This window comes from Manis pentadactyla, chromosome 4, assembly GCF_030020395.1.
Source record: "Manis pentadactyla isolate mManPen7 chromosome 4, mManPen7.hap1, whole genome shotgun sequence".
In the NCBI taxonomy this organism is placed as follows: domain Eukaryota; kingdom Metazoa; phylum Chordata; class Mammalia; order Pholidota; family Manidae; genus Manis; species Manis pentadactyla.
The window spans coordinates 81,688,606-81,711,483 of record NC_080022.1 but is presented as its reverse complement, the minus strand read 5'-3'; the positions used below and the strand labels follow the sequence as shown (position 1 = coordinate 81,711,483).

At 40.1% G+C, this 22,878-nt stretch overlaps 1 protein-coding gene across 1 annotated transcript in view; it reads left to right on the top strand.

Annotated features, from left to right (window-relative positions):
- Positions 1-3,429, top strand: part of ALG14 (ALG14 UDP-N-acetylglucosaminyltransferase subunit) — a 98,747-nt gene extending 95,318 nt beyond the window's left edge. The window contains exon 4 of the mRNA XM_036906487.2: positions 2,885-3,429. Coding sequence (XP_036762382.1) covers positions 2,885-3,115 — 231 coding nt within the window. The 3' untranslated portion in view covers positions 3,116-3,429. The remainder of the gene's footprint in view (positions 1-2,884) is intronic.
- The last annotated feature ends 19,449 nt before the right edge of the window (positions 3,430-22,878 follow it).

The following is a 22,878-nucleotide window of genomic DNA, read 5'->3' as shown; positions in this document are numbered from 1 at the left end:
GTTCTTAACCGAGACATTTGGCAATGCCTGGAGACATTCTTGATTGTCTTAACTACTGGAATTTTGTGGGCAGAGGCCAGGGATGCTGCTGAACATCACAGGACAGGCCCCCACAAAGAAAAACAATCCAGTCCAAAATGGCAATAATGCCACTGTTGAGAAACCTTGCATTAATAGGATTTTTAGAATTCTAAGTCCTGAAGGGATTCAGAACAATTTTGTAATTTAGGCTTAAGACAAAATGAAAGGCAAATTAGAGTCAGAATTATAGAATCCTGGAGCTGACAGAGAAAGCCATTTAATTCAGTCTATTGTCTATATATGGTAACTGAGTCATATAGGAAAAAAGTGACCTGAAGCAGTGGAACTCCACCTCCTGAACACTGATCAAGCACCTTGCCTAATCTCCGTGCCTCAGTTTCCTTTTCTGCAAAAAGGGTTAAAATTTGTCTCAATCGATTGCTGTGAGGATTAAGTAAAATAATACATGTGAAATGTTGAGTACGGTACCTGGCCACAGTGAGCTGCCAGCAACCAGTGAGGGCCAAGGTGGTGATTATCATCACGGTTGTTGCCCTAGGTCACAGAGCTAGTTCCGTGCTCGTTTAACCAGGTTCCCCTGACTTCAGTCTCATTTTCTTCCTATTATGCTGCCTGGACAGTCTGTAAAGAAAGGTTATAGAGGCAGTTCAGTGGGGATTAAAGAAAACTAATCTGGAGAGTAGTTTACTAGCTGGCAATTCAAGAGAATGTGTGAACAAAAGTTCTTCATAAAAGACAGGCAGCAAGTTTAAAGTGTAGATAGGAGCTTTAAGCAAGACAAAGATTGGTTCCCACCTGAAACAGGCTACCCTCTCTCTTCCCAAAGCTCTGTGGGTGGTGTTCCATGTGGTCACACCTTAGGAAGAGCAAACCCTAAATCAGATGACCCTTATCAGATCCTTAAGCCCTAACCATGTCTTACAGCCTTGATAGGCTCTGTCTGTCTGTCTGTTGGGAATAGTCCCTGAAATAACCAGTTTAGAGGATGGTTACACAGTGTATCAGAGGACCCTTTCAACACTAAGATTCTCTGATGTCTGGTAAGTTTTACAGACCTTGTGCTGGGAAGATCATGTGAGCATTGACTTGTGTAGATAGCTACAAATCCTGTTTTATGATTTGTGGAGTAAAAAATGCTTTATAAGGTTTATTAATTCACTCAGCATGAGCTTACTGAGATGTGTAAATGTTTTTTCCCTTTGAAAATAATGTTATCTTACCAACAATTCCATGAATTAGTTTCTCTCTCATTTTCATTTAAGATCTATAAAAACTGCTCTGTGAGTTGAATTTTTTTTATTAGGTTTACCAACTAAGTTGTTTTTAAGCAGTGACTTTCTATAAAAATTAGCAGAATTCAGAAGCATTAAAACTCTGTAATACAAGCATAAATTAAATTCTCTTGAGGGAGAATCTCATTTTGTAAGCTTGGCTTGAATATCCCATTTATTTGTTGGATTGAACTCTTAAAACAATCCTGCATCCCACAAAAAATAGTCTACATAATTAATCATTTAAAGACATTTCTTCTATGTATTAACATGTGATGCTCCAACTATTTAAGATTTTTAAACATGAGCAAGTTGGTACATGAGAAAACAATGAATCACAGCTAGCTTTATCTGTTTTCTATATTCCATTCATGTTCTTGGACCCCAGACCAATGTGTGTATGTTGGGAGAGAGGGGGCAGAAGAGGAAGGCATTTTTCCCACACATGACACCAAACAGTTCTCAAACACCATCAGGGGTGTCTGAAAATTCTGACACTTACTGCCCGGAGACAACACCAGATTCCCCAGGTTAAAGGCTCAGTCCTACAGACTGACCTTCATCACGCACACTCCAGACACCAGCTGCAAGCCCCAGGCAGTTCCCTGTGCTTCTGATCCACCACAGATTGCAGGTTCCCATGACCTCCTCTCTAGGTTTGATTAATTGCTAGAGCAGCTCACAGAACTCAGGAAAGCACTTAACATTTACCAGTTTAATAAAGGTTACTGTAAAGGATACAAGTTAATAACCACATGAAGAAATAATAGGGCAAGATCCCAAGTAAAGGAGCTTCTATCCTTGTAGAGCTTGGGGCCTGCCTCCCAGGCACATGGAAATCCCTTCTGGTTCCCCAAGCATGGAAGCTCTCTTCAGGACAGCAAAGCTAGATGCAAAACGGAATGAAATGCGCTTCTCCTGGGTTTTTGTGAGGGCTTCACTGTAAGTCATGATTGACTAAGTCATTGGCCACTGGCTGATTCAACCTCCAGCCCCTCTGCCCTCTCCTCTTGCAGGGGTTGGGGGCTGGAAGCTGAGAGGTCAATCTAATCACATGGTTGGTGCCTCTGGCAACCAGCCCCTACCCTTCAGTAGGGCCCAAGAGCCCCCTCATTAACATAACAGGACATTCATTTCTCCTTTATGGCTCTGAAGCATTTTCAGGAACTGGATAAAGACCAAATATATCTTATAAATCATTGTATCACATACAGATTGGTGACATTCCAAGATTCACAAGCAGTAGGAGAAGAGCAACACACGCCCATCCAGGGGGTGCTGGCTGAGCACCAGTCACTGTGCTAGACACCTCCTGTAGCATAGGCGGGGCCGCCCAGGCCCAGGGAAGTTAAGTGATTTGTGTCAAGTCACATAGCTGGTTAGCAAGAGAGCCAGCACAGCCCTGCCTGGCTCCCAAGTGTATGGGTTTGCTACTTACTGGATCTTGACAAGGAGTAATTCAAGACTTAGAATAATAAGAAATCCCCTCTAAGATGTGACTGATTTAAAATGCCTCATTTCAATTAGTATTCCACATTTTAATTTGACCTTCAACTTTTTTTTTTTTTTAGGTGTTGTGTAACGGACCAGGAACATGTGTTCCTATCTGTATATCTGCCCTTCTCCTTGGGATACTAGGAATAAAGAAAGTGATCATTGTCTATGTTGAAAGCATCTGCCGAGTAGAACATTTATCCCTGTCTGGAAAGATTCTCTTTCACCTCTCCGATTACTTCATTGTTCAGTGGCCAACTCTTAAGGAGAAATACCCCAAATCTGTGTACCTTGGGCGAATTGTTTGATGAATGACAACTTACTTCTTTTCATTCAATGATATTAATTATAATCAGAGAGGGGGGAGCTACATGTCCATTGTAAAGGTTTCTGAAAGTCCTGAGAATTATTGGTGGTCAGGAGTAAAAAAATGTGTAAGTAGCCCAAATAAAATGAAGGTGTTGTTATTTTAAAAAATTAATAAGCCATTAAATATTTATGTCTCTGTGTACCAAATTTCTTTTCTGTATAAAAGAATCTGTCACTACCTGTATTATATCTTCTGCCTTGTTTTAGTAATATTTTTTTCTAGAACTAAATATAGAATTTGATTAGAAACGTTTCCTGTTCTGCAGCTTTTCTTTTATAGTATTCTGCACTGTGAAAAGGAAAGAAAGACATTTCTCAGTTTTTGTTCAGACACAACAGGCTACATTTCCTGTATGGAAGCAGTGAATTCCCTAGTGAATCCTTTCAGCATAAAGTAAGCAGTTGTATTAAATTGGCTTCATGACAGTTTGTACTTCATAGGCTTCTAGAACTTTGAGCATAAACCAAGTATCTTTTCTTTCTTCAGTTTTGCTTTGTGAGTAACCAGTCTCAATCCAGAATTTTTAAAAATCTGTTGTCTAATTGCTAAAAAAATAAATTAAAAGCCTACTGCTGTCATGGTAATAAAAACATGCTGTTTATCAGGAATTCAAATTCACAGAACATTAAAAAAACATTTTAGTAAGTTCATAACATCATGGCTCAAGTTGACTCTGGCCATTTGAGATGTTTAGGCTCAGTACAGTGTATATTTAGTAAACATTTATCTAAGTGTTTGCTGTATGCCAGGTATTCTTCTAAGTGCTTGTCAAATATTAATTTAATCCTAGTAACAACTCGATGAGGTAGGAACTGTTATTATCCTTATTTTACAGATGACTTAAGGTCACATGACTAGTAGATAGCCAAACCAGAATTCCAGCCCAGGCAGCCTGGCTTAAATGCAAAGACAGCCTCACAGGTACATGGCCTGTGCAATCATGTAAGGACCCAGTGTTTAGGAGGGCCCCACACTTGGTTTAGCACTGTGCTATCAGTCTCTTGAATTTCTTAATGTATTTGGAACAAGGGATCTGCATTTTATTTTGCACCGGACTTCACTAATTACGTAGCTGGTCCTGCATGAGAATCTGTGCTCTAATGATGCTATGTCAACTCCAACTAAGGGCAGCACCTAGTGCAGGGCCCGGCCAGGTAGCTCCTCAGTGAACAGGAACTCCATTCCCCTTCCTCCAAGCTCTGCTTCTTTAGCAAGACAACAATGACAAGGCCCTCTTGAGTATTTTTTCCTCTCAAACCTTATTATAAGTATAAATCTAATTTTAAAAATGGTAAGAAATTAATGAAGAGATTGACTTTTAGTGAAAAGAGGCATCATCACCCAAGCTGATGTAAAATCAAAACTCTGAGGCTGATGTAGCCCTTCATGTTCTTTTAGGAAATCTCCTTCTCTAAATAAAGTGGGTGCCTTTCTCATCAGAACATTTTCCTAGGTTTTTGTCTGGAGAAAAGCATGGCACAAGACAACCAGAACAGTGAGAGCACTTGTATCTGGATTTAGTGGCCAGGGGGCAGCCAAGCAGTAGTCCATCATGGTTTGACTTTAATTCTCAAATATCAGGCACTGGCTCTGTTTCTACTGACATAAAGGCCTGGAATATCAGACAGCACATTATGTGGTTCAACCAGAAGCTGAGATGAAATAAGCCTCTACTTTACTAGGGAGAAGAGTGATTCTTTTAGAGAGAGCAGTGTATTTTATTCATCTTTGAATTTTTCTCTGCTCTGTAATTTGTTCCTCGGTGGCACTAGGTAAACAATTGATGAGTGAAACTGGACTGTGTTCAGTTCAGTTAATGCCCGTCTGTGCACCAGGGCAGACTCCCCAGGCCCCCACAGGCAGTCCTGCTGCAGAGGCTCCTGTTGGGCCAGAGCTTAAAATGCTTAGGCCATGGAGAGTTGTAGAAAACATGCCATGATTTTTTCCAGAAACATATGTCTCAAATGTTTTGCAGAGCCTGAATGTAGACAGTGGTTAGCCTGGAATGTCAGAGAAAGAATCTGCGAGTGTCATATCACTACAAGCTTGGAAATACCTTCCTGTTTTAGGATGCTGTGCACACATTCAGAGCCAGGCTGAGGCCTATGTCATCATGCCTTCTTGCTCAGTTTCAGATTATTTGGTAAACAAGTCCATGCTCTGCTGTGTGATATTGTTATGGCAAATTCAAGTCATTAAGGTCACACTAGCAAAGGGGCGGGTTTGAGATTACAGTAGGGGCATAGTTCTGCTGTGCATTTCTATGGCATTTGGAAAGGGTGTTCTAGCCTCAAACTGAAGATCAGTAGCTAGCTTGTCCTTTCCAATTTCTTTTGACACACTCTTGAACTGCAACTTTTACTGGAAGAGACTGTTCATGAAAAATTAATTGCATCAGTCTTTAAATGAGAGGCAGGGAAACCACACATCCTGCCCACACCTACTTCCCTGAAAGATTTTTATCTACAGTTCAGCTGTCCTAAAGGGTCTCAGCGACTTGCCAGGTCAGAAAGTCTGTTTTAAATAGGACCTCCAAAAGTCATCATAGGCAGCTTTAGCCAGGAACTTGGAGTGCTATGATACCTTGTCAACAAGAGGAATGTTGGACAATTTGTAATTATATTTTAAATAATACCAAGAGGTCCTTTCTCGAAAGGAGATGACCCAAGCTTCCCCTTATAAAAGCAGTTTGAAACACATTGTTTGGCCTTACAAAAATAAATGAAAATGGAGAAAGGTACTGCCCCCTTACTGTGCAGTTCCTTAGCCCCATCTCACCAAAAGGAGCTTGATGGCTCTGTGTAAAGCACCTTTTATCCACAATAAGGATGTCATCCTGAGTGTTAGAGAAGATCATCCTTCTCCTACAGCTCAGTGTTTTGGACCCATGGAGTTTCTTCCCCATGATTTGAACTCTGACAAACAGTGAGCAGACACCCAAATTTCCTAGTCTGCCCTGAACTTTCTTCTGTTAGGACCCATCACTCCAGCACACTAAACACAAATTGTCTACACTTGTGCTGTTATTGCCAACTCACTTTGAAACAAGGATTTGGCATAGCTCCCCATCTTCCCTCCAGAATAAGTTAACTAATGCTAGCCTCTCTCATCTCTCAAACAACAAACTTAGGAACAATTTTTATTTTTTACTCTCTTCCCTTAATCTGCATATGATTAGTTGCCTTTTTTTTTTTAATCCCCAGAATTTTCTTGTCTTCTCATCTTCTCTCCTTGTCATCTGAATTCACATATTGATTCTTCCTTTGAACTAGTTAATTTCCACCCTTTCCCTTTCAGTCCCATGGCCACAACCTTAGCTAACTTCTCAACATAAATTTTTTTATGGGCACATTTTTTTAGGAATTGAGGCATAGAGAGATTAAGTAACTTACCCAAGATTTTATAACTTGAAAGTGTCAGAGCTAGGATTTCAACCAAAGCATTCTAGCTCCAGTGAGACTTACCTCAACAGTTATGTCAGGTTTGTTTTTTTTCAAGTGCGAGAAAGGAAGTGAAAAAGGTTCTGTGATGTAGACTAAGGTGCTGGGTGCTCTAGGTGGACTATCAGGAAAGGCCTCTCTAAGGAAGGGATATTTTAGCTTAGATTTGAAGGATATTGCCTTAAATATTTGCCCTCCTTCCACTTCCTTCCCAACTTAACATTTCAGCTCTCCCAGAAAATCTCTCCTGTCCCCCATACCTTGTTTCAGCAACTTCTCTAAATACTCGGTGACATAGCCACCCACACCCAAGGTCGGCGCTGGGTCACATGCCATCATGCTGCAATACCTTGTACTTAGAACACGCAGAGAGGAAATGAGTGCTTTTGTTGATTATTTCTTTCTGTTGGCCTTCGTGGACCATACATCTCATACTACTTTTGAATCCTTGCTCTACCTTAGTCAGACCTGCCATAGTTCTGGACAAAATGTAGACATACATGAGCCAAACATATAAATTCTTATGCCTTCAGACTTTGTCTAGGCCCACTTACTCTAGTTACATTTCATCTAGACCAATAATTCTCAAACTTCTGGTCTGAGGATCCCATTACACTCTTAAAAATTATTGAATACCTGAATGAATTTTTGTTTATGTAGGCCCTATTTATCAATATTTACTATATTAGTGATTTAAACTGTCTTTTTTTAAACATAAGAATACACAAGGATGCATTCCATTAGTTATTGGAGGATACCATCACATCATGTAGCATCTAGAAAACGCTAAAATCATGAGAGAATGAGTTTTCCCACTCATCTAAGTATTATTACAGAAATAATTTTGACTTCATGAACCCTTGAAAAGGTCTTGAGGACCCACCAGGAGTCCCTGGACCACATTTTGAGAACTGCTGTTCTACATTATGGTACATTGGTGGCTTTCTCCTTTAACAGTCTTTAGTCAGTCAGTAATGTGTGTATTAGTTTTCTATTGCTGTGTAACAAGTTGCAACAAACCTAAAGACCTAAAAAAACACATCACTTCACCGTCCTGTACCTTAGAAACCAGGCAGGGCTGAACTGGTTGTTTTCTACTCATGGTCTTGCAAGGCTGTAATCAAGGTTATGGCCAGGGCTGGGTGCTGATCTGAAACTCTCAGTCCTCTTCCAAGCTTCTTCCGGTTAGTAAAATTCAGTTCCCTGAGGTTGTGGAACTCATGGTGACCTTTGAGGTTTCTTAAAGGCCAGTGGGAGATTCTCTACTGCTGCTTATCTCTTTTAAGGACTCACATGATTGGATCAGGCACACCTAAGATAATCTCCCTTTTAACTGAAAATCAACTGATTAGGGACCATAATTACATCTGCAAAGTTCCTTTTGCCATATAAATGTAACATAATTAGGGGAGTAAAATTCATGATATGCACAGGCCCTATGCAGGTTTCAGGTTAGGGGATCATAAGGGCCTGATCACCATAGGGTAGAGTATTGGCCATTTTAGAGTTCTGCCAATGACAATGTGTGTTTTGTTTTGCTTTAGAAAAAGAATGGTTTTTTTTTTACCATTTCATTCAGACTACAAAACTCCTGCTTGAGTATCTAAGTTCTCTCTCTCTCTTTTTAAAATATGGGTAATTCATGTCTTGCTGACTTGACTATCACTTTTCTAGTAAGTTATTCTGTGCCCTGGTCTACTTGTCAAATAGGCATAATAATGATACCTACTTGTAGAGTTGTAAGCATCAAACTAGACGGTACATGTACTTCCTTTAACAGAGAACCTGACACATAATAAGCCCTTAGTAGCCTCATGTCTCCCAAGTAACCAAGGTGGCTTCCTTGGTAAGAGGCCTGAAGGAGGGGGCCTCCCAAAACCAAACACAGCAACCATTTCCCATCCTCTAGGTTGTCTATAATAAAGAAAAAAAAGAAATTAACAAGTGTTGCCAAGAATGTGAAGAAATTGAAACCCTTGTACATTGCTAGTGGGACTGTAGAATGGTTCAGCAACTGTGGAAAACAGTTGAGCAGTTCCTTAAAAAATTAAACATAAAGTTACCATATGACCCAGAAATCCCACTCCGAGGCATATATCCTGGAAAACTGAAAACATACATCCACACACAGACTTGTACACAAATGTTCATACCAGCATTATTCCTAATAGCCAAAAAGTGGAAACCCAAAGGTCCACCAACCAATGAAATGGATTAACAAAATGGTATGCCTATACAATGGGATATTATTCAGTCACAAAAGGCAATGAAGTACTAATACATGGCATGCCATAACATGGATGAATGAACTTTGAAATCATTCCAAGTGAAAGAAGCTAGTCACAAAAGACCACATGTATGATTCTATTCATATGAAATGTCCAGAACAGGCAACTCCAAAGACAGACAGTAAACTCAGTTGCCCACAGCTGTGAGAGGGAATATGGGGGAGTGACTCCTCACGAGTATGGGGTTTCTTTTTGGGGGTTATGAAAATGTCCTGGTGGTGGCTGTACAACTCTGTGACTGTATTAAAAACTACTAAATTGTATACTTTAAATGGGTAAATTTTATGGTTTGAGAATGATTGCTCAGTTAAAAATACTGTCATCATTAGTAAAGGAATCTATCCAAATATATCTGTGGGCATGTACGTAGATGAGAAAAGATGAAACAGAAAACTAAGCACAGCAGCCAGGAAGCTGCTACAGGGAATGTTTTTGTTTATTGTGATTCCATGTCTGCTCACAGCCAGAGACTAAACAAAGACTGAAGGTATCAGAGACAATGGCTATTGGGGAAAAGCTGAGGAAGAACTGGATGGGAAGAGACTAGGGAGGGGACCAGGAGGAGGAAGAAGGTCTCAGCTTGGAATATAGTTCCTTCCCCACCTCCTCTCAAAGATGCTCCACTAAAGGGCTCACGCTACCGAAAAGCTGGGGGTGAGTGAATCGTATTTTCCAAAGCCGGCCATGCTCGTGCTCTCCTGCTGCATGACCCGGCCGCTTCCTTGAGAGGCCACTCACCCTGGGAATCCAAATTTGGCCCGAGGGGCCAGAATGCAGCAAGAGTGGGAAGTGAGTTTCTGACTTAGTCCTTTGAAATGCTTGCCTCCTGGACTGTCCCTCTTGGGATGTCCTCTCCGAACCCAGCCGCCATGCTGTGAGAGGCCCCGGCCACCCAGACAGACCACATGCGGGTGTTTGGGCTTACATTCACATCCAAGTCCCAACTCTGAGTCATCTCCATCCAGGTGCTGGGTGTGCGAGGTGAGAAGCCTCCAGATGATTCCAGCCCTGTCATTCGAGTCATTCCCAGCCTTTCCTGTCCCAGCTGAGGCTCCGCCACTGTGGAGCAGAGAAAAGTCCTCCCTCTGTGCCCTGTGAATTTCTGATCCACAGAGTCCATGAGCAGGAATAAATGGGTTGCTGTTTTCTGCCACTACATTTTGGGGGAATGTATTACAAAACACTAAGTAATTAGAACAACAACCTTTCAGAAGGAGCTAGTCCCCCAAAGTTTGATTACTTTGGCTTAATATTAGAAGAGGAAACAATTTTTTACCCCCAAGGCAAAAAAAAAAAAATGTATTTCTACTCCATGGATAGAAAAAGGCATTTTTCCTCCTTGCTCCTTGGCCTGCATGTAGCAGTGAAACAGAAACCAATGGATTCTTTCAAATCTTTTAACCATATGCAGATGAATAAGCAAATGGTTGGACTTGATTCCTAATCTATTTTCCTTTCCTGTATAACTGAAGGGTTTTTTTTTTCCACTCTAATAAACTTTAGCATTTAAACAGAAGTCATGTGTCACATGTATGACTATGACGATGAACAGCAAGAATGTAGACAAGGAGATAGCTGCTGACACCACGCCTTAATTAATAGCCAAGCCATTCAACTGGAAGTAAGAACAATGTTTCTGGCAGGAAAATGTGAAATCTTTTTTCTAACTTGGAATTCTTTTTTTCTCTGTCTTTTTTTGGATAATGATTTAAAATTCAGTGACTACAAAGAGAACTTTAAGTTTTTAGTTGTGCTCCAGTGGTGGAAGTGCAGTAATCTTTCAGTGACATCGGGTAGGAGGACCACCCTCCCTCCTCCGTGGATCCCCCAGTGAATTGCCAAAGCACCAAATATGCAAACTGAGACTGGTGGGGGAATCAAACTGGAGAGAAGCCGAGCAGCAGCAGGAGGGGTGAGGACTCTGGAATGACAAGTCTTCTCTCTCAAAAAAAGGGAAAAGAACTTTCATTCTTTAAAGAAAAGGGAAGGAAAACAAGACTTTTATGGAAATACCATACACAGAGTTGGCAGAAATTCAGCAAGGAATTGATAAAAAAAAAAAAACATCCAAAATGTTCCCTTACTCAGTTCCAGCCTGGCCTCCAAATTAAAAGAGGGTCCATTTTCAAGCTGATTTGCCCTGAATTCTCCAGATCTGTAACAGTGCAAGGCCTCTAGAAAGGCTCAAGCTTTGGTCCATTGACTCCCCAGCCAAACAAGCTGAATCTAAAGCAGCCAGATGGAGAGAGAGCTTAAAAGGTCCATCAGAATCTTATCAAAAACAAAATATTTGTGGATGAAATGATAAAATGTCTGCGATTTGATTCAAAATCCATTGCCAGTTGTGGGGAAGGAAGGAGCTGATAGATGAAACAGGATTAGCCTTACATGATCACTGGGGAGGCTGGGGATGCTGGGGACACAGGGCATATTATATATACCAAGTCTCATCCTTCTTGCCTGTATGTTTGAGTATTTACATAATTAAACCATTTTAAAAACAAATTATGTAAGAAATATTCAGATGGTAAAAAGTCTAAGAGGGTATTGATTATAGATAAAATGAGACAAACTGGGTTTTTAAATGAGAACAAGAAAGGAAATTTTTAATTTGCTTTTATTTCATGTTTAACTCATGAAAAGAATTTTAGTCTGCAAATACAATTCCTGAACTGGAACAGGTTTTTCTAAGTCCTCAACCTTTCAATGTACTGCTATCAAATATAAAATGTCACCTTCTAGCCGCGTAAGCACTGTGCTTCTCATTGTTCAGTAAATATTTGGGGTGTTCCAACGACTTGCCGAGACCTTCGCAGGAGACATAGGCGCTGACGCCTGTGCAGACGTCCCCTTTCTCCAAGGACACTTTCCTGCCTCTTCTCACAAGACAGCAATTGCGCCAGTCGCCTCTGTGAACCGTGAGTATTAAAGTTGTTTCTGACCCTTGACGCAGAGTTTGTGGAGCAGAGGAAAGGCAGCTCCGTGGTAAGAGCCCGGATTCTGGTTCTGACTTTGCTACTATGCAAGTGTCTAATCATGGTTTATTTTAATATTTCTGTGTTTCCTCACCACATAACATGAAGGATTTGGGCAAGGTCATCCTTGAAATCCCTTCTAAAACAATACTGCAACAATAATAGTAATAAACAGCTTCCATCACTTACTGAGTGCTGCCAGTGTGCCAGGTGCTGCATGAGTGTGGTGAATGCGTTGGCTCATCCTCAGACCCGGGCCACAGACCCCACACTTGCCACACCGCTGCTCATGGGCTGGAAGGATGCAACCACCTTGAGCCCACACTCCCTCCCTAGACCAGGTCTGTCGGCCCAGGCTCCCAGAATTCCCTGCCTCGATGGCCCAGGCCCTCTTCTAGGGCTGGCATGGCCGCTTTCCCCATGTTTGCCCTCCCACAATGGCTTACAGTGGGGAAAAGTGTAGGAGGATTAGAACTCGCAGGCGGGACTGTGGTGCTATGCACAAAGCTCCTCACAGTGCTAGACAGAACCGGGTAGAAAGAGAAGGGAGGTGGGCTGTAGGCCAGAAGTTTTCTGTTTATGCTCTTGACTGGCGTCCTGTTAATGTGCGGGGCGGGTCTAACGAGGTAAATATTATTATTTCCACCTCTACTTTACAGAGAACACAGCTGAGGTGCACATGGTTTGGGTGATTTGCTTAAGGCCTCACAGCTGGTTAGCGGCCGAGCCAGGGCACGGGCTGCCATCCTTGTGACTCCATGCTCTTACCTCTCATGCTGCCACCCAACAAAACCCGTAGGATCTGCCCATCCCCCCGGCTCTCGTGAGACACAGAAATGTTCCTGAAAGTCCGTCTCCCACCAGCTGAGTCGCTGCTCTCCACACCACATCACTGGTGCCAACTGAGAATGCGACAGCAGCAATGGAGCAAAGCCTCATCCAAAAACATTACCATGGGAAGCTGGTTCCACAGAAAAATATTTGATACAAGAGTAAGACAGTTAATCCTAGGATTTCACTTTTTGTTCTGAACTTCTGACCCACAGCTGCTGGTGCAACCGCAGACCATCAAGGAGGTACCTTAACGAGATTTTAACCCTGTTAAGAGTTTGGCCAGTCAGATGACTAGGTCTTTGTTGATTTCCTCTAAACTCTAAAACCAGGAAATTACTTCTGATATGTTAAGACCCCTGCCCTTCCTCCAAGGACATCCTGAGGCACAGAAATAAAATCTAACCAAACATACTTTCAGTTACTATTCATAATGAAGCATTCAGCAAATTACAAGTATTTTTTAAAAATTTCTGAGCAAAGCTATAAAAATATTCTTACAGTATTTTTAAAGGGCATAATGTGATATACTTAATATCAAGTACTCAGCTTAGCTCTGTTTTGGATACTAATCACAAATATCTAAAGCTAGCAGTATTAGTAGCTAATGGTATTGAGTGCTTATTACACAACAGGCACAATTCTTCATTTTTTACATGTACTCGCTCACTCATTCGATCTTCACAGTAGTTAGCGTTAACTATTCTTTACAGATGAGGAAACTGAGATACAGAGAGGTTAGTAAACTTAGAACTAAGATACACAAACAGGTTAGTCAATGTGCTATTTATAGTAGAAAAAAATTGGAAACAATCTAAATTGGAAAATGTTTAACAAATTATGTCTGGATAATTTACTGTTGTGCAGTCATTAAAAATTGCTGAAAATATTTAATGGTATAGGAAAATGCCTACAATGTTACATTAAGTAACTTTTTTTAAATGATGCAAACAAATGTGTATTATGAGCACAATTTTTAAAAAATCTGAAAATATATGCAAAGTTTAAAAAGGGCTAAAAACACAGAAGGTTTAAAATGGATATCTCTGAGTTAAGAAATTATATAGGTATAAAGTTTGTTCTATAATTTTTTTATTTCTATTTTGATTATGTTACATAACTAAAGAAAATAGGATTTCTAAAAATGACTGCATTCTTGTGAACCATTAGCTCAGAAAGTAGAAAAAAAGGGAATATAATGTCTTCTAAGAAATAACATACTGGCAGTGTAACAAAAAATAATAGAAATAACTACTTAATAAACATATGTCCAGTACTGACTGTGTTACATGCAGCTGTCACAATATCTCACTTGATCCTTGCAGAGGCACTGAAAGGTAGGTAGTCTGAACTCCCATTTCTCAGATGATGAAAATAAAACACAAGAGAGGTTGTGATTTTTCCAAGGCTCCACAGATGGTACATGGTGCAGCCAGGGCTGAAATTTTGGAGCCTCAATTCCAGGGCAGCATCTGTGAACACAGGCCCTGTGCATAGGCAGAGTCACAACTGTGTTATAGTGACCAGGTTCTGACTTATTCAACATGAGATTGTATGGGTAAGTATGGCAGGCACATAAGAGAGCCTCACGCCAATTTATGGGAAGGTCAGCAAAATGGGAATCGGGAGATCTGAGTTCTAATCTAAGTGCTCCCATTAGAGTAGTCCCCCCTTATCCACAATTTCACTTTCTGTGATTTCAGTTACTCTCAGTCACCACAGTCTGGAAGCAGATGCTCCTCCTCCTGACATAAAGTCAGAAGGTCAGTAGTAGCCTAAGGCTATATCGCAGTGCCTATGTCATTCACCTCATGTCATCTCATCACATAGTCATTTTATCATCTCATGTCACAAATTCAAATCAGTCTCTTGGTCCAGAGACCAGGTCAGTCCAATTTGACAGTTATGTACAATTTAGGAGGCATTCTTGCAGGTGGACTCCCAAAGGTAGGCCTGTGGTATTACCAATTAGGTATTTAATAAGAGGCATTTCTTCAGAAATAAAAGAAAAGCAATGGTTAATGACTAGAACTCTGTTTTTCAAGTTCTGAAGGCAGCCAGTCAAGATATCTACATGTCAGGCTTGAAGCATCTTCAGATATAGCAAAGGCAGACAGTGGCATTCTGACATATTTTCAGTTTGAATGTCTCTGGTTACTGGCCACATAGCCACTGGTACAAAGATTGTCCACACGTGAGCTGTTGTGTAGATTTCTCTAAAGTTTATATCAAGTTGTCCAACTCTAGCTTTCATGGCTTTGGAAAAAGATCAGTTTGGGTTCTCAAAGATTTCAAGTCAAAGGGTGGGAGGAAAATTGGAAACATGGTCTGGAGAGTTGTAGCCAGATATTGGAGGAAACTAGAAGAATTCAGAACCTAGTCCAGTTTGCAGGTAAAAAACAAAACCTTAAAAGACAATTAGCAAAACTAAAATCTAACATGCACAAGTATGTATTACAGTTTTTACTGAAACATAGTATTTCTATAATCACCATTTTTATCATTGATCACCATATTAGGACTATTGCTTACAAACTAAGTCTAGTTTCAATAAACTTAGCTTGATTATTCACGTAAGTGCTGCAGGAATAATGATAGGCCATATGGAACCTTTTCATCTACTTTGCAGGAACTTTTCATAAGGGATTTCACACTGAACTTCAGATTGGACTCTGGAGACTGAAAAGCCAAGCCAAGGACTTGCCATGAAACTTCACCTGTAATACTTATAGATTTGGGTAAATTCCTCTCTTTTTGAGGTCCCCAAAATACCCTGAAGTTCTTGGGCCTAGAAGGAAATGACCTTTCTTACTCACTTGATAAGGCTGCTCAATCCTGTAAGCAAAGTACCAGGCCGATTTTTCCAAGGGCTTTATTGGCTCCATCAAGTCAACCTTAGGTCCTCACAGATGTCTGGTCATATCTGAGTCTATGCATGTCTCTCTCATGCATAACATTCCAGTAAAAACCTTGGTAAAATAAACAAAGCTTCTAATTGTATCCTGTTATAAGAAGAACAGATTCTTATTGAACCATGTAAAAAACTATATTTACCATGAAAATCTGATAAGAATATTCAAAGTTTCTGAATTCTGGAGGAATCAGGTAAGAAGAAAAAGATAAATGTTTTGTATTTGTTCAGAAAGGTATATTTTACCAAGTTGCTGTAAGTCATAAGTAGCTTGAGGAAAAAGTTTTCCTTAAATCTGGAAAAATAAAACATTGAAAAAATCGGCAATGTTTCAAACAAAAAAAAGTTTTAAAAAAGTTGTAATCATCTTCCTCAGTCCATTTAGTCCCATGTAATTAATTCTTGTTCTACTAGAAGCCATTTTTTTTCCATTAGTTCTGGAAATTCTTACCCAGTTCAGTTTAATGATGTTAAAGTTTGCCAGAAACCTATATTCTAGAGTCCTTGTCAGAGTCCTTACCATGAATCTCTTTGAAGATGAAACACAGATTCAGAGTAAAACAATAATTGTCTATAAAAGACAAGACTTAAAAATAACAATGGATAAAGATCTGCTGAAAGTTTATTGTAATACAATTAACAAATGAATTTGGTTATTTTTGTGACAGAACACTTTAAGATCATAACTAGAATTATGACTGCTAATGTTTTACTAGGACATACCATATTTTAGGAATTTCATGTAATTTTAGAAACGTATTAATAACAGTCACCCATACACTGTAACCTAAGCAGGTTTATTATCACTTATTTGACAATGCTTCCCATGTAATGTAAAATACCAAATAAGCCTCACTAGTATGACATCTCTTCTTATATGGAGAGAGAATAAATCCTTTGAGATATCCCAGGGCTCTGGATTTTTTCATATAATACAATAGCATTACACATAGCAGTATAACTCCGTTCAGTTTCCCAGACTCAATTCCAATGCTTGTTGTATGTGGGAGGGGGTCTTCCCACACACACAATGCCAAGCAATTCTCAAACACCAGCAGGATGTCTGAGAACTCAAATCAATTTTGATGCTATCTGCCCAGATTCCCCAGGTTAAAGGCTCCATCCTTAACCTGATCTCAGGGGATTCCCAGTCAGGCTTCTCATTGTAATCTTTGCATTCAGGCTTTTTAAATTCCTCCAAAATGGGGTAAATAGAAGGGACTTGTTAGGGCCTCTGTAATTGAGGGAACAATGGGGGGGTCCCACTGGCCCACCCAATCTCCAGTAGTGCTGCATTAACACGTTTATTTCAACCCCATCAATGTCCACTTTATTCATCCCATTTCTCAGTAACCATCTGAAGACTACCACTCTGTTGAGTTGAGTCCCTTGACTCTCCCTTTTCTCTCTCCCCATTTTCTTAATTACTTTAATGCTCTGGGTATCAGTAAGACCCGTGCAGGGAAGCTGAGATAACAATCTGATAAGGCTTCTCGAACTGTTGTTTGATTTTGTGGCAGTAAAGTTACATGGGGCACCCATGTAACAGGGGCCCCCTTTAGTCACAACATTCACCATAACCTGTGCGACAGGAATATTCAGAATGGTAAATATCCTGGTCATCATAAAGCCAATCCCATAAGGCTTGCATACGAAGCATATCAGCTGCTTCATCTGGGGTGTTCCATTTGACATGTATAGGGGACGTTGGGGAGTCCCCCTTCTCAGGATAAACAGACCTCTCAGTGGCTTTTATCCAGTCCACCAGGCTGGCTGTTCCCTCAGGAATAACCTCCTGTGTGTCTGGATCAGCACAGCTATCTGTGATCGCTCAACAGTGAGTTGTGGGTCTTGCATCAGCCCAAACATGCTCTTCCACTCTGAAGCCTTCAAAACCAAAGACACAGCCCCCAAACTGGTTACTCTCACAATCCACTTTAGTAAAGGTTCTTCAGGAAGCTAGTGATACCAGTCCACAAAATGAGCCAGTTCCTTCTCACTGTACTCCCTGGTCTCAGTCATTCCCTGGTTTCTAGCTCCCCCTACATCAGCTGTCTTCTTATTGACCAGGTCTTAGAGGTATGTCCTGTTGCTCTGGCATAATTTTTCCCTTTCTAGGCAGCATTGAGGCTAATGGCTGAAGCTCAGATCAACCCAAATCCAAGCTTGGTTCAGCATCAAGGCCTGACTCAGCCCTTTCTATTTTCACTTTGGCTGTTACAGATAACAATACCAGGGAATGGAATATTTATTAGTTTGCATTTCCTTTCATATCCAAGGAGCTGGGTCCACTACCATTTCTAAATTTCACTGGTAACTTTTACCTTTAGTAGCTGATTCCGGTGCAGCTGCTGTGTCATACCATGTGTGACTGGGTAACCAGCCGGGCATCAAAGGTTCAAAATTCCCTTCCCTTTCATGCTTTCTCTTCAAAAACCACGTTTCCATAAGCCCAGATCATTCTAGAAAATCACACTACTCTGACACCAAATATATTTTTTCGTATACAATAATATTATACACAGCAGTATAACTCCTTTCAGGTTCCCAGACCCAATTCCAATGCTTGTTGTATGTGGGAGGGGGTCTTCCCACACTCACACCTCCAAGCAATTCTCAAACACCAGCAGGATGTCTGAGAACTCAACTCAATTCTGATGCTTTCTGCCCAGAGACAGCACCAGATTCCCAGGTTAAGGGCTCTGTCCTAAAAGAGTGCCTTCTACCCTCAACTCCAGATGCCAGTTGCAAGCCCCAGGTAGTTCTCTGTGCCTCTAACCTACCGGTTACAGATTGGAGGTTCCAAAAACCTCCCCCTTAGGTTCCACTAATTTGCTAGAGCGGTTCACAGAACTCAGGAAAACACATTTATCAGTTTAATAAAGGATACTGTAAAGGATTTACAGGTTAACAGCCAGATGAAGAGATACATAGGGCAAGTCCCAAATAAAGGCGCTTCTATCGTTGCAGAACTTGGGCCTGGCTCGGTGGCACGTGGAAGTTTCTGGTTCCCCAAGCATAGAAACTCTCTCCGACAGAGAAGCAGGATCCAAGAGAGGGATGTGCCCTTCTCAGGGGTTTTTATGATGGCTTCATTGCATAGTCATGGGTGACTAGATCACTGGCCACTGACTGATTCAACCTCCTGCCCCTGCCCTTCAGTGGGTCCAAAAGTCTCTCATTAACACGACAAGACACCCATTTCACCTTTAAGGCTCTGAAGTGTTTTTAGCAACTGTGGATGAAGACCAGATAAACCTGGGAAACATATATTTGGTCACCTGAATGACCAATAATGTATTTCTTATGACTCATTATATCAGTCTCTGGAAATTCCCTAACTTAGTATAAGGTAAAAAAAACTTCATTTAGAATTTGATTTTTGGGAAATTTGTCAAAAGTATCAGAGTTTTTGAAACACTTGATCAAATAGAATCATAGGTCACTGTGAAACAAAATTTGTTATCTATTTAACCCTGCTGACAATTAAAGAGTTAACAGGGAAAGTTAAAGAGTTATAAGTAAAACTTGGCTCTTTTAAGAGAGAAGACTCAGTTTTATTTTATTTTATTTTTTGTTTAAAAGTAATAAAGACCTGATAAAAACACAGGAAATTATTTTGATAAAACACAAAATCTTTGCTTTTGAAGCAAGTTACTTAAAAGATAAAGAAAAACCTTTCACAATCTCTTATCAGGAGCAGACTAGTAAACCAAGGAAACTTTACTCTTTTAGCAGATGAAAGAGAATTAAATTTCAGTTTCACGTAAGTACACTATTAATATTAAAGCTTACTTTTATTTTGTTATTGAATTTTTAATTGAAGTATAGTTACATACAATCTTATATTAGTTTCAGGTGTACAATGTAGTCATTCAACAATTATATACAGTCACGATGAATATAATTACTGTCACCATACAAAGTTATTACAATATTATGACTATATTCCCTATGCTGTACTTTTCTTCCCCATGACTTATAAAGTTTATTTTAAAAACACTTATAACAAATTCATTCAATCTCATCCAGCTTAATCACACATAAAATTCTTTTCCCAAGATTCCTTTTTAACAAACCTTCTACAATTTTCTATGCCCATTTTATTTTGTCTTTTGTTCTCTTTCCCATTCAGAAATATTTAGTTTACCTTAGGACAAAATTACTTTCTTTTCCTTCAAGAAAAATGCATCTACATTGCTCATACTTTTTCTTACCCAAAACACATATCCTACTATCCTTGTGTGTGTGTGTATATATATATATATATAGTTTCACTTATTATTTCTAGTAGCTTTAATTATATACATTAATTAGAATTCTCAACTCTTAGAAATTTTAATTTCTAGTGAAAACTAAGAAGTAATTGTGAGTTGTACCAGAATTCTTTACATTGGCAATTTTTTTATTAAGGTATCATTGATATACACTCTTATGAAGGTTTCACAAGAAAAACAATGTGGTTACTACATTCACCCATATTATTGAGTCTCCCCCCTACCCCATTGCAGTCACTGTCCATTAGGGAAGTAAGATGCCACAGAGTCACTATTTGTCTTCTTTGTGCTACACTGTCTTCTGTGACCTCCCCCACACCATGTGAACTAATCATAATACTCCTCAATCCCCTATTCCCTTCCTCCCCACCCACCCTCTCCCACCCCTCCCTTTTGGTTACCACTAGTCTCTTCTTGGAGTCTGTGAATCTGCTGCTATTTTGTTCCTTCAGTTTTGCTTTGTTGTTCTCCTCCACAAATGAGGGAAATCATTTGGTATTTGTCTTTTTCTTACATTGGCAAATTTTTTAATACATTTCATAATTTCTAGAAACATCCATTTCCTCACAGCACAATTTTTAAATGTGGCACAAGACATGTTTACTAATAGACCCAAATATCCTCAGTTCCTTTATAATAAGAGATCAAAAATAAATAGACTTAGACTTGCTTAGCAATTAAAGTTTGCATTTTATCTTATTTGAAATGATGTAGAACACAGTGAATTCTCATCACTTAACTTAGTAAAAGTCTGAGAGTAGAAGTTACCACAGAGATTTGGGAAACTAAGCAAACATAAGACTAAAAACATCAAACTAAAAAGCTCACCTAAAAACTCTTAGTGAGAAAATTTCCATTTAAGATGAGAACAAAATATTTCTATGTTCTGCAGTCCAGGGGACATGAATTCTTGGGTGGGAGGTCTAGGATATATCCACAAAGGACATTGCATAAGAAGCTCCTAAGCTGGCAGAACCTGATTCAACAGCCCCAGCAAAACAAGCCTTATTGTCCATCCTGGGTGCTTCTGCTAAATTTATTTCCTGGATTTTTGTATTTTCATGAGTAACTTGTCTCTGTAAATCTTGTAGGAGAAGGGAAGTTAAAATAAGTAGCTGGGTGTTAAAGGGATTTTCTGCAGAAGATAGAGGAGATTGGGAAGTTAAGGGAACTTGCTGAGGAGATGGGCTGGATTTTAAGAAGAGGAATTGGATGTAGACTTTAATTTTGTTCTAAGTTCAGTTTCTGTTCTTTCCTCTTCTTAAGGGAGTCCCTAATGCTAGTCATTATACTTATTTGTATCCACTTTTTAATTTGGTCTTTCCATGAGTACTAATAAAACAATTGTTTAGGATGAGTGCTCTTAAAATTTTTTTCAAATACAGAAGTTTTTCCAATTTAAAAGATCTATTATCTGGCCATTGATGAGCAGGATCTGTTAACCTCAGTAGCAACTCAAACCAGTTAAGACTTTTTTTTGGCTTAACCAAAGACACAACAGGCATCACAGAAGAGAGTGCAAAAGATGTAGCCCTCCCAAGATCCAGAAAGCTCTCCCAGGGTTAGCCTGAAGAACAAAGGCCTTCATTGTCAAGGTGGTAAAAATTGTGTAGTGAATTCAGGGTCTCTGGTCTCTCACTGTAACATTGATCTGTGACACTGGGCAGTGCTACTGGAAGGGGCTTTTCCAACACTTAGAAGACACTGAAGGTTGAGACAAGTCCTCTTATGGCCTGGATCCCCTTATGACACACTCCTGAGAGCTGGCGCAGCTGGACAAAGAGAATGCTGCTTGTGACTTCGTCTGTTGGCCAGCAGATGTACACTGGTACTTTATGGATGTGGAGGCCAGACGGAATATCCTTACTGGTCATATAGCCAAGCTCTCAGGACACAGAATAAGATGAAAGGAAACCTCATCAAATCTATGGTTTTCCCCTTTATGACAAATGACACAAAGGAGACAACATAAAATGATGACATTTCAGGGAGAAAGAGGATCAGTAAAGGATCAATAAGAATAGTCATCACCTTTACCAGAGTCACTATACCCAAGGAACATAAGTATTTATTCCTGCCCCTCAGAATTTAGAAAAAGAAAAGGACTCTCACCACTCTCACTTCCGATAGACTCCACAGGCCAAGTTCCAGGAGATGATGTAGTAAGAACCCTCCCCTTCTCCCAGTGCTCGTCAGAAGCCTCAGGATCTCCCAGCTGCACAGCCCTGGAGTGAGCAGCGTCCGGCCAGTGAAGTCTCCTGGCTGGCTCACAAAACTGTATGGAGAAAAGTTTCCCTCCACCCTGCTAATTTCTTGGCTGAGACACCTCCTGTAATAAAAGAGAGATTAACAGGAGAAAAACAAATTTGATTAAGTATATACAGAGGCCCTGAAGATAGAGAACTAAAGAATGACCAAAGCAGACAGCTTTTATACCTTGTAGATGAATAAACAAAAATTTGTGAAGAACTGACAAGACAAAGAAGTTTGGGCTTGGGGTAGCAAATTATTAAGAAATAGCACGGTTTGTTCATGCAGCCTTCTCAGCCCTGAATTCCCTATTTCCCTATAAGGATGCCTTGTATCCTCCAGTGTACAGGGAGGGTACCCTTCACCTGGGGAATTTATTTCCTGTTTTCAGGGGGACAAAGGAGGGTCAGAGTGTTCTCCTTACACTAACTGTTTCCCAAGAAACTAATTCAAAATAATCAAAATGCCAGAGTGTCACACCCTAGGGTGGACCGCCCTGAACCCCATCAATAGTGTCTACTTCAAAGATGCTGATATTCTAATAAGCATTTATTGGGTACTCACAGTGCCCCTGAGCACTAACTACCTTACATTGAACTCTCTCAACCCAGTAGACTATAGATCCTATTATGAATCCCCTTTCCTCAATGAAGAAACTGAGGTTTAGAGACATTCAGTGCCTTTTTTCAACTCAAACAGCCATTGGGCAGCAGCTCCAGGATTCAGACC